Here is a 13,474-nt window from a genome sequence, read left to right as displayed (position 1 = left end):
GACATTGATGTCTTCATTCACCTTTGAACAGTTGTCATTCAGGTTGATCTGTGTTAACATTTACACCATTATTGTTATTTTACAGGAGGTCATATAAACCTCGGCAGACATATTGCTAACTCACGAATCGTCATTTTGTCCGATGCACAGTTTACACGAAATGAGTCATCACCAATGTTTAATGATGCCATTGACTCCCAACATGTTAGAGAGGTATGTTTTGGTGTTTGATGTCCTAACTGGCCCTGCTGGCAAAGCAATGATTACAAGGAAAATAGACAAGCCACTTTAAATGTCCTTATAGTAATGGCAGAATTTTGTCCGTGTTTGGTCTGAAGCATCCTTGGTTGAAGAGGACTCAATACTATAAAAATAATGGTTGTGACCCCCTGGAGGCAGAGAGTTGGTGTCCATTAGGGAAAATAAGATCAATTGCCTTGAAATCCTTCTTTGTTGGAGTGTTGGGATTTTGTCCATGTTTGGTCTGAAGCATCGTTGGGTGAAGAGGTTTGTATTGTAAATAAATGCTGGGTCTGGGCACGATCTGGGCTAAGGAATGGAGCCTTATAGAAGGAACTGAGGTATCTCTATAAAAATCATCTTTTGTTTTGAAGGTATTTTAAGAAGCATCCTTCGGGGAAGAAGGATCCAATTTTGTAAAAATGGAGGGTTCTGCTCTCTTTACAATCCTTTTCTGTAGTTTTGATAAAGCAATTTAAGCAAAAAAAAAGGAAAAAAGGTGAGTGAAACAGGCCATTTGGGACACTTGTAACCGTTTTATTTTTCAATGAAGTTTACACAAAATTACTTCTATGTATTTCAGCAACAAGCTATACCAATAGTCCATAAATATGGATCATGTGGTAGGCAATAGTTAGTGTAATATAACCAGTATAAACAATATCACGTGGTAGGCAATAGTTAGTGTATATAACCAGTATAAACAATATCATGTGGTAGGCAATAGTTAGTGTAATATAACCAGTATAAACAATATCATGTGGTAGGCAATAGTTAGTGTAATATAACCAGTATAAACAATATCACGTGGTAGGCAATAGTTAGTGTAATATAACCAGTATAAACAATATCACGTGGTAGGCAATAGTTAGTGTAATATAACCAGTATAAACAATATCATGTGGTAGGCAATAGTTAGTGTAATATAACCAGTATAAACAATATCATGTGGTAGGCAATAGTTAGTGTAATATAACCAGTATAAACAATATCACGTGGTAGGCAATAGTTAGTGTAATATAACCAGTATAAACAATATCACGTGGTAGGCAATAGTTAGTGTAATATAACCAGTATAAACAATATCACGTGGTAGGCAATAGTTAGTGTAATATAACCAGTATAAACAATATCACGTGGTAGGCAATAGTTAGTGTAATATAACCAGTATAAACAATATCATGTGGTAGGCAATAGTTAGTGTAATATAACCAGTATAAACAATATCACGTGGTAGGCAATAGTTAGTGTAATATAACCAGTATAAACAATATCACGTGGTAGGCAATAGTTAGTGTAATGTAACCAGTATAAACAATATCACGTGGTAGGCAATAGTTAGTGTAATATAACCAGTATAAACAATATCACGTGGTAGGCAATAGTTAGTGTAATATAACCAGTATAAACAATATCACGTGGTAGGCAATAGTTAGTGTAATATAACCAGTATAAACAATATCATGTGGTACTCTAACATACTCTTGTATCCTGTAAAATTGTTTCAATTCCTGTAGAAATCATGTGTAACAAATCTTCTGTAGACTTGTTTCCTGTAGAAATCATGTGTAACAAATCTTCTGTAGACTTGTTTCCTGTAGAAATCATGTGTAACAAATCTTCTGTAGACTTGTTTCCTGTAGAAATCATGTGTAACAAATCTTCTGTAAACTGGTTTCCTGTAGAAATCATGTGTAACAAATCTTCTGTAGCCTTGTTTCCTGTAGAAATCATGTGTAACAAATCTTCTGTAGACTTGTTTCCTGTAGAAATCTGTTTTATTCTAATTGATTTATTCTTCTTTACAGTTAATTAACGAGGTGTCCCATCTAGCAAAGCAGGTGATTGATACTTCAGGATTACAGCTGTATTTTATCCCTGTGGGTGATGTAAATGATGTAAGTGATCAGTGTTACCCAGTATGTGAAAATAACATTGACCAGCTTATGACAATTATTTCACACTTTAAATGGAGGTTTGATCAGAGCAATTTCAGTTTTTCTTGGCAATGAAGAATGGATGTGTATAATATAATTGATGATTTTTTGTAAATTTGTCAACAATTTCACTGCTAGTATGCTTCACACTGGTTGTTTGTCTGATGAAAGTGACAGCATAATCATCGAAACATCACACTCAAATCTTCTACTGGTTGTGTTATAAGAACTATAAGGTGACTTTGTAATCATCGAAACATCACACTCAAATCTTCTACTGGTTGTGTTATAAGATGAAAGTGACAGCATAATCATCGAAACATCACACTCAAATCTTCTACTGGTTGTGTTATAAGATGAAGGTGATGGTATAGTCACGGAAACATCACACTCAAATCTTCTACTGGTTGTGTTAATCGTAAGTAGATCCTCTGTTGTAGTAGAAATATAGCTGACCTTATCTGTTGTTGTAGGTTATAATGCAGTCTGTGATAGGGGTTGCAGATGGCCAGGTGTGTCCAGCTAGTGATGCTAAGTGGATAATTGCTAAAAGATACCTCCATCATGTGAGTTACATTCTGGAGGAAATAATTGGATGTGAAGAGATGTGTTAAGTATTGCTCAGATAAACTTGATGTAACAGAAATGGAAAATTATGGTTCATATTTGATTTGTAATGAAATGAATGAGCAAATAGGATGTCTTGAATTAAATTGTACTAGCAAATATAATGTCTTGAATTAAATTATATTAGCAAATATAATGTCTTATGTCAAACTGATATATTGTTGTATTAATACTATAAAATGTTTGTAGATATAGTTCATATCATATAATATGGAAGGTATTACTGTAAACTAGAGTCGTAGATAGTTTTATATTGCTGTGAGGTGTATGTGTGTACAGATGATTACTGAGTGGATATTGGCGTACTCACAAGGCAGTGTACCAGACCGGACCATGATAGCAGAGGCAGCCAGACAGAAGTACCACGCAGTAGAAGATAGGGACATTGTAGGTTACAGTCACCTTTCACAAACACCACCAAACCATTGTCATACCACTTATCCTTTCATCTAGACAGCATTTGTTGCTTTTATTTTTTCAGTAATTGAGAAAAATTTTCAAACATTGGTTTATTTCATAGATAGTGATAGCTCAACCTTATTTATAAGAGTATAACTGGTGAGTACTTACAGTAATATCTGAAGCCACACCCTACAAACACACTTTACAGTTATATCTGAGGTCACACCCAACAATCACACTCTACAGTAATATCTGAGGTCACACCCAACAATCACACTCTACAGTAATGTCTGAAACCACACTCCCCAAACACACACTACAGTAATGTCTGAAGCCACACCCTACAAACACACTCTACAGTAATATCTGAAGCCACACCCAACAATCACACTCTACAGTAATGTCTGAAGCCACACTCCCCAAACACACACTACAGTAATGTCTGAAGCCACACCCTACAAACACACTCTACAGTAATATCTGAAGCCACACCCTACAAACACACTCTACAGTAATATCTGAAGCCACACCCTACAAACACACTCTACAGTAATATCTGAAGCCACACTCCCCAAACACACTCTACAGTAATATCTGAAGCCACACCCAACAATCACACTTTACAGTTATATCTGAAGCCACACCCTCACACACTAACACACACCCTACAAACACACTCTACAGTAATATCTGAAGCCACACCCACCAAACACACTACAGTAATATCTGAAGCCACACTCCCCAAACACACACTACAGTAATATCTGAAGCCACACCCACCAAACACAGACTACAGTAATATCTGAAGCCACACCCACCAAACACAGACTACAGTAATATCTGAAGCCACACTAATATCTGAAGCCACACCCACCAAACACACACTACAGTAATATCTGAAGCACACACACTCTACCTGAAGCCACAACACACACTACACAATATCTGAAGCCACACCCACCAAACACACACTACAGTAATATCTGAAGCCACACCCTACAAACACACTCTACAGTAATATCTGAAGCCACACTCCCCAAACACACTCTACAGTAATATCTGAAGCCACACCCAACAATCACACTCTACAGTAATGTCTGAAGCCACACTCCCCAAACACACACTACAGTAATGTCTGAAGCCACACCCTACAAACACACTCTACAGTAATATCTGAAGCCACACCCTACAAACACACTCTACATTAATGTCTGAAGCCACACCCTACAAACACACTCTACAGTAATATCTGAAGCCACACCCTACAAACACACTCTACAGTAATATCTGAAGCCACACCCTACAAACACACTCTACAGTAATATCTGAAGCCACACCCTACAAACACACTCTACAGTAATATCTGAAGCCACACCCACCAAACACAGACTATAGTAATATCTGAAGCCACACACAACAAAAACACACATATGTGAAAAAATAACCTGAAGCTACGCCCACTTTGTTATCTGTATAATATTTATCTCAAATCATTTCCCATCTAAGTAAAAAAATTATCTAAAAACCATAACTGCTCACCTGTCTAACAACCTGTGCTGCTTGTGTTTCAGGATGCTGTGATTAAACTAATTGAGGAGGATCAGAACCGACAGACTCAGGATCAAGCTGTTGGACAGGGAGTTGGTCGAGGCCAGATGACAGGTCAAACAATGGGACAGGGAACGATGCCCACACAGCTGCCAAAACCTAGTGGTCCCCCTGGCAGTCTGCCAGCAGGCATATTTGACAGAAGTTTCTCTCCTCCAAAAGGTGACATCTATAGATTGGTTATACATGTTATGAATTTAGAAAAAAGTAATTTGTTAGACCAGGGATAATAATATATACGTCGCTGATTAGAACAAAACTAAGTACACAGACTACACATTGGCTACAAATAACCAAAGATCAGTCAAAAACATGTATTACATGGCTGCATTATGTCTTCAAAAAGTGAGTTGAAATAAATTTTTCATATGCCTGCTAAAATTCTACTTTATTTTGTTGAAACCAATCACTTCCCTCTGTCTCTCTGTCAAGTTTATTGGACAAAATTATTTTGTAATGCTATGATCGTTGTTTGTGTAAATTTTCATGGTGATGATTTTCATACTTTAAGTTAATTAGGTTAAGTCTACCGTGAGCTCCGTAAAACACAATGTTACAGTGTTGATTCTTTACATGAATTTCCAGTTGGGTGTAAACTGGTTCTTTAACAGTATAGAAAGCTCAAATAAAACAAACCCCTTAAAGAATGCACATTTTCCAAGTCTGTCTTATGGCTTCTCTATAACAATTGCCTCCCTTCACCTATTTTGAAAATTGCCCACCTTTTTTTATTCTGGAACATCTGAAAAAAATTGAAGAAAAGTTCTGAAAGGAAATATAGTCTTAGTCACTAGAAAGGACATTTAAATTCATATTTTCACTTATTTACCAAAAAGTTATGATGGACAACTGCATGAAATTAAGTATGCATAGAGTTTAATTCCTGAATATTGTAGAAAATTAACACATCCTAACTTGATGTTTTATCAAATGATTAGAATATTAAAACTCAAAACTACCAGACACTTATTAAACTCAGAAAACTCCTAATATTTGATCACAGTTTAAATCATTGTATGAAGGAAACAGTAAAGCATTGGAGTTGAAACTTGTAGATTACATCATAGTGTAGGTATAGTGTATGTATTTACATTCTAGATCTAGATTGATGTTAACATGTCAGTAATCAGATGGAGTGAAAGATTTCTGATTATGTTTACAAAAATACATTGTCAATAAGCTATTTATAATAAAAAGTTTTAGATTTTTACGAAGTCATATTTTCTGAGAGTTATGATTACCAGCTTTAGTAGTATGTGATATGTTCTTTCATTTCAAACATAATTTGTAAATGATATTCATTGCAAAATGATTTAGAAATTGAAAATTTCAAAATTAGTTCTTGGCTAAAACCATGAGATTTTAAAAGGACAGATTAGAAAATTAAATTTCCTGATGTAAATAGACAAAGTACATTAAAACTCACTGACATACAATTATTCATTAAAGTCTTTTTTATTATTTCATATTAGAAGTGTCAATTTTCTTACATTTACTCCAGATATTGTCCAGTCATCTTCACAAAACTCCTTGCCATCAAGAACCATACCCTCTACGTCATCAGCATCCAACACTGTACTATATAATAGGAGTGGGCACACAGAGGTATCACCAGCTCAGTCAGCCTCCACGTCAAGTGCTGAGACAGCAGGTACTAAAGTGCCAGTGTATGACCTGAGCAACAAGCTCCTATCTAATCTCCCTAGTGCATTTAAAGTAGGGGAGGATGCAAATAGACAGCCAGAGGAGGTCACTCCAGCCACCATTGCTGCAAAAATATTAGACACCATGGAGGTTCCAAAGGAGCTAGAGGCAACTAGAGAGCGGACCAGGACACTTACCGATGATATTATTGAGGAAATGAAAAGGGATATCACAGCTGGAAGTGAGGCTCCAAAGCCATGGGATTCTCCATGTCTTCAAGAATTTCTGTTGATCAGGAAAGATGGAACCAAGATTGAACAGGATAGCGATGGCAATATCTTGGGTGATGATGAAGAGGCTGTACTAAGAAGGGAAGAGAAGGAAAAACGCAGACTGTTGTATAATGAGTGGAAGAAGGCTTGTGATAATGACCCAGAATTTGCTGCAGCAATGACAATGGATGATGACATTGGAGACTTGACAGAGGAACAAGTGAACCAGTTGTTAGATGATTTTGGAGGTGGACCATATAACGTTGACAACCTTCCCAATATGCCTGTTGTTGGACTGAGAGTGAAGCCGGGACCAGACTGGATGTGGAAATGTAATGATGTTGGTATTTGGGATAAAGGCACAGTTGTTAGTATTGATAAGGAAGATGAAGGTTTGTATATGTGTGTGCTCTCTGAGGACTACATAAACTGACATTGATGTTTGGTTCCTCTGTGTATAAAGTCAAAAACTTATGTAGTGGAATGTCATCTGACTAGCGCCTAGCCTGAGGTTAAGATAGCACAGAGGAGATCACATACTTTACAATGAAAACCTATCTTTTGTTCACTATTATCAGGTCGTGTAACCTACTTACAGTCTATTATACACCTACTGAGGTATGGATGTGTTGCTATTTTTAGTAACAAATTATTTCTATTTAGGCTACTTCATATGTTCGTGCTTGTGCAAATTGCGGTTTTGTCCGAACTGATAATTGTTATCAGTAACAACAAAAGATGGCCTTCCTTGTTAATAAATACTGCTGTGTGTTCCTAAATTAATAAAAGCTAATAAAATTATTATAGGATGGATTCGTGTGAAGTGGGATAAACACAATGGTCTTGAGGAAGACTATCGTTGGGGACTAGACTATGAATTTGATGTAGAACCTGTTGAAGGTGGAATGGCTGCTGTCTCCTGGCCAAAAGGCAAAGGTATGTACAGACGTTCAGTGTGTCATTTTATTTGATGTTTTCTGATTGATTGCCGTGTTGTCCAGTGTATGAAATCTGAGGATGTTACAAACATACAAAATACTGTCAGAGACATTAATGACAAACAGTTATACAGAATAGATCGGTATATATGATAATCTGTTGTACTGATTAATGACAAACAGGTATACAGAATAGATCGGTATATATGATAATCTGTTGATTCAGTACATAGGGTGAATATAAATTATAATAGTTTGTAATTAAGTTTTTATTTTATTTTTCTGTCTTAGAGAGAATAATCAAATCCACACAAGATATTGCTGATGAGTTTGGACCAAAACAAGTGGTAAGCTTTTGATATATATATATACCAGTGGCAAAAAGAAGCATAAGTTTGGTTTTTGTTATAGGACTTTAAGACACATAGATTAGATTTAATTAAATTTGACACTGAGCTACCTCTGTGCACTGTGAAAATGGACAATTTCCTTTTGAAGCGATTGTAGAGCGAAATGCTGCAATTTAGTGAAGTGGAAAGGGGTAGGGTCATTGCTTTCATTATGCAGGGATATTCGCAACATCATGTAGCCCTGCAATATGGTGTGGTGTACATGTTTAGTTGGGCATCTTAGAGCCATAGGGATATTGGGGTGACCTTTCCAGGGGTGGACGCATGCACGTGAATTCGCAAGGTCAAGATAGAGGTGTATGTCTCTGGCACCTCTGTAACTGATTTCCGATGATGATGGAGATGTCACGTCAACTTGTCGGCACTTATGGTCAGCCGATGTGTCCAAGAACGGTTAGAATCAGTTGCGGAAGTTTTATTTAAGGCCACAACGTCCCTATGTTGGTCTGCCACTTGCACCTAATCGGTTTCATTTGGCCTGTAGGAGACACGTGTCGTTCACTGACGAGTCTCACTTCACACTTTACAGGTCAGATGGACGACTACATGTCTATTAACATTGTGGAGAGTAATACCTGATGATTGCAAAATGGAAAGTTACAGATTCGGGGGAGGGTCTGTTAAGGTATAGGCAGGAATACTTAAAGGTGTGAAAACCTCTCTCGCGGTTATCTATGACATGATATCGGCATCAGGTCTTGAGACCACACATCCTTCCTCTTATCATCAATGTAATGTTACGCTGCAGCAGGACAATGTGAGGCCCCATGTTGTTAGGGGTTGCTGAAACTTTCTGGCTCAAAAAACGTCCCAGTTCTCGATTGGCCATCATACAGTCCAAATTCATCCCCAATCGAGCATTTGTGGGACGAACTGGACAGTAGGATTAGGAAGCTAGTCAGCGTCCCATATAACGTCACTAACTCACATAGGCTTTTGTTCAGGAGTGGTATAATATCCCTCAAAGGATTATAAACACCTTGATGGGGTCAATGTTAAGGAGAGTAAGAGCAGAGACTGAAGCCTGGGGTGGGCACACACACTACTGATTTGGATCAGGAAACAACATGAGGTACCCTTGCTTTAACGCTATTCACGAAAATGCTGTCTGTGATAGGACAACAAAAATTATCAAATGTATTCAGTAGTGATAAAATAATCAAGAAACCCAAACAACTAATCATCAGTGAATCAAAAATAATAGAAATAGTAAAATAAAAACTATTGATTAAATAGCACATGATCATACAGTTCAGCTACCTTAAGACCAATCAATAACATTGTGGGAATTAAAATCCATTGTATTATATCACAACAAATGATAATAACAGTCCGACATTGTTTTTTTTTTTTTTTAATTTGATTTTTTTATTCAATATAATGTACAGGTACATAATACAACAGTAGTATTTATAAATATGAAAAACACTCTCCCAGAATAACATACACATTTTCACTTCCCTGAATGCATGTATACATGGCTATACACATACAGATGAGCTTCTCTCAAAGAATATGTGCATGTCTACTCACACATGCCTATACATATAACATGTACATGCAATACAAACATGCACCCAGGCATACACCACACACCTAATAACACATACAGGTAAAGCCATGTATGCATCGTGTACATACACCACACTCGCACAGCCCGACATTGTTATTAATAAGAACTAAACTATAACAGCATTTCATAGTCTTATTTTCTGTAAAGATTGTTAATATGTCAAAAAAAGGGGGAATTTTTCCATGTTATTCTCACAGATTTCATATAATATAACCGTTTCTTACAGGAAAAATGCAACTTTGAAAACATATGGAGCTAAAGCCATTAACAAATATGAGTATATACAAATTAGATATTTAAAAAGACAAAAATAATTTCAAAGCTTCTGCAAAGACATGGGTAAAAATGAATGCAAGCCACACAGAAATAGATGCCAACTCGGGGAAGAACGGAAGTTACTCTTTGTCACAAAAATCTCAAGATAAAAATTATCTTTAAATCAAATTTGTGTGATTCCTTTCTTGGTCGTTTATTTTTATTGGTTATAAAATGCTTGTTTTGATTACTTAGCAATGCAAATATTAAATTGTTTCATCTGTTCTTTTTTTCAGAAAGAAAAACTTCGAAATTTGTAAGTTTTTTGTCCTTTTAAATCAGTCGTATCTAGTTAGAGCTCCCTTGCTGTTAATATATACGTAGATTACTTCAGCAAAATATCTCACAAGTTATGGAGACACTGAAGGAGTTGAATTTACCAATACACAAAACTATAATACAAAAGTAGCTTCTGTTTAGATTTTAATTTTGATTTTGAAAAAAATTTATTGTTTGAAATATTTCATTTGTTTATTAAATACTTTATCAGTACTGTCTTGTTGTAAGCTATACATTTTAAACAATTATTGTGATGAAGTTTAGAAAAAATATAGCTGCATTATCCACATGCAGTGTGGAAAGGTAAAGGTCAAGTTATGGGTGAAACGTTTGAAGTTTTGTTGTTTATCCTGTTACTACAGGTAAATTTTTTGTTATGTATAGGAATTATTGGGAGACAGATATCGCAATATTCTGGTGTGTCCTCTAAGTTTGGGAACATAATGATTTTGCTCCTGCAGATTCAGTTTTGTTATTTACGCTTTTTGTAGTTATTTCTTCTGTTTTCTGTCTGTCACCACTTCTCTTGAAAACAGAAGCAGAATTCATTGAAACATTCACATGAATATATAGGAGTGCAAATAATGTATCATTTTAGCTCAGAGGGTCAGGTGAGCTAAAGGGGTACTGTGTTTTCCATTCTCTGTTAACTCTTTAATACGTATTTATCATAAGTAGTCAACAATAGCTGCACCGATTTTTACCAAATATGGCCTGAAGCATCCTTGGGTGAAGTAGAATCAATTTTGTATGAATGATGGATCTCGGCCCCTTAGGGTGGAAGAGTTGCCATATGGTGGAAATTTAGCAAATTGTTTAAAATTCTTTAAAATATGAGGACATACTAGGTGAAGACAGTTTAGTTTTGAGCAAACAGTGCAGGTAACCTACTTATGGAGGAGGGGCCTATTATGGGGGAAAAGATACAAATGTTTTAAAGACTTTTAATCCAATTCAGCAAAATAAATAAGGTGAGCGATACAGGTTCTATGGCCTTCTTGTTTGATTGCTCACCATGGCAACTAAAAGCAGCAGTTTGATTGGTCAAAAACTAAATTTTGTCTGTTGTTGATAAACAAATGTATTTTGACACTAAGAATATATCTGTAGCATCCTTTTCTATCATGACTTCGGGGTCAGTTTTGGGGATATATGTGATGGTTCAATTTTAATTGATAGGGCCAGAGCAAGGAGGCAAAAAGAGAGGGCAGCTGAAGCAGCTGCCAGCATTTCTTCTAAATCAGGAGACAAACCTACTTTTGTGCAGCAGGATGTAAATGCCCTGAATCATCAGAATACTGCTCGCAGTCATCAGACAAGACCAGAGGAAGCAGCCTCCTCACTTCCACCAAGGGTTCCCAAAGCAACATCCATGCCACCTGTATCTACAACATCTACATCTGTAGCAACTGTATCTACAGCATCTACATCTGCGGCAACTGTATCTACAGCATCTACATCTGCGGCAACTGTATCTACAACATCTACATCTGCGGCAACTGTATCTACAGCGTCTACATCTGTGGCAACTGTATCTACAGCATCTACATCTACGGCAACTGTATCTACAGCACCAGTATCTACAGGAACAACCCACACAGTGACCACCAATGAAAAGGGGTCTAAAGACAGTGGCCAGTCGCTAGATGTCAGAGCTGCTTCAAAACCAAGTGAAAGTACAAAATGTAGATATATACTGGTAGTTTATAAAACAATCAAACATTTAAAAATAAATTCATTGTTGATATCTGAAACATATTCAGCTGTTCAAAAATTAGATGTGTATTGTAAATTGTAATCACTATGATGTTTAAAAGAGCATATATTTTAAAAGCCATTGCAACATTGATAAATTCTGACTGTTATATACAACATTGATAAATTCTGACTGTTATATACAACATTGATAAATTCTGAATGTTACATAAAACATTGATAAATTCTGACTGTTATATACAACATTGATAAATTCTGACTGTTATATACAACATGGATAAATTCTGACTGTTTTATACAACATAGATAAATTCAGACAGTTTTATACAACATTGATAAATTCTGAATGTTATATACAACATAGATAAATTCTGACTGTTATATACAACATTGATAAATTCGGACTGTTATATACAACATAGATAAATTCTGACTGTTGTATATAACATCGATAAATTCTGACTGTTATATACAACATGATAAATTCTGACTGTTATATACTAACATAGATAAATTCTGAATGTTTTATACAACATAGATAATTCAACATAGACTGTTATATATACAACATTGATAAATTCTGAATGTTATATACAACATTGATAAATTCTGAATGTTTATATACAACATTGATAAATTCTGACTGTTATATACAACATTGATAAATTCTGAATGTTATATACAACATGGATAAATTCTGAATGTTTTATACTAACATAGATAAATTCTGACTGTTTTATACAACATAGATAAATTCTGACTGTTATATACAACATGGATAAATTCTGAATGTTATATACAACATGGATAAATTCTGACTGTTTTATACAACATAGATAAATTCACTGTTATATACAACATAGATTTATATATACAACATTGATAAATATAAACATTAAATTCTGAATGTTATTATACAACATAGATAAATTCTGACTGTTATATACAACATGGATAAATTCTGAATGTTATATACAACATGGATAAATTCTGAATGTTTTATACTAACATTAAATTCTGATAAATTACTGATAAATGTTTATATACAACATAGATAAATTCTGACTGTTTTATACTAACATTGATAAATTCTGTTTTATACAACATTGATAAATTCGGACTGTTATATACAACATAGATAAATTCTGACTGTTATATACAACATAGATAAATTCTAAATGTTATGTTTCAGCTTGCTTTGTTTGGCAGTATATTAATGAACAAGGTGACTGGAAGAATTACCCTCCTGACATACAAAAACAATTGGAGGAAACTTACCTGAAACGTAAGGAGAAGGGAACAGTAATCATCCAGATGGAGGGACAGTTGTAAGTATATATCAAATTTTCTACAAGAAAGTGATGAGAAACAGACTGATTGTTTTGATCTTGGAGTTCTAACAAATTCCATGTTGGATCAGGTCCAGATGGGAGTGGATTTTATGTACAATGAATTCCTTTGAATTTCTCACAACGGTGAGCTCAGTGACTAGAAATAAAACGATACCACTATC

At 35.3% G+C, this 13,474-nt stretch overlaps 1 protein-coding gene across 2 annotated transcripts in view; it reads left to right on the top strand.

Moving 5' to 3' along the window:
* The window catches only part of LOC132551061 (uncharacterized), a 41,448-nt gene that overhangs the window by 18,582 nt on the left and 9,392 nt on the right, over positions 1-13,474 (top strand). Inside the window, exons 7-17 of one of the 2 annotated variants that reach the window (XM_060215163.1) lie at positions 86-213; positions 2,049-2,138; positions 2,651-2,743; positions 3,084-3,191; positions 4,778-4,976; positions 6,316-7,122; positions 7,538-7,666; positions 7,960-8,015; positions 10,203-10,222; positions 11,425-11,930; positions 13,154-13,289. In XM_060215163.1, coding sequence (XP_060071146.1) covers positions 86-213; positions 2,049-2,138; positions 2,651-2,743; positions 3,084-3,191; positions 4,778-4,976; positions 6,316-7,122; positions 7,538-7,666; positions 7,960-8,015; positions 10,203-10,222; positions 11,425-11,930; positions 13,154-13,289 — 2,272 coding nt within the window. Of the gene's footprint in view, positions 1-85; positions 214-2,048; positions 2,139-2,650; positions 2,744-3,083; positions 3,192-4,777; positions 4,977-6,306; positions 7,123-7,537; positions 7,667-7,959; positions 8,016-10,202; positions 10,223-11,424; positions 11,931-13,153; positions 13,290-13,474 lie in introns of both variants that reach the window. The other variant, XM_060215162.1, reaches the window with a different exon arrangement.

This window comes from Ylistrum balloti, unplaced genomic scaffold (assembly GCF_031769215.1).
Source record: "Ylistrum balloti isolate Yb309-2 unplaced genomic scaffold, AGI_CSIRO_Ybal_v1 Utg370170, whole genome shotgun sequence".
Classification (NCBI taxonomy): Eukaryota; Metazoa; Mollusca; class Bivalvia; order Pectinida; family Pectinidae; genus Ylistrum; species Ylistrum balloti.
Note: the sequence above shows the minus strand (reverse complement) of the source record. Positions and strands in the feature narration are given on the sequence as shown.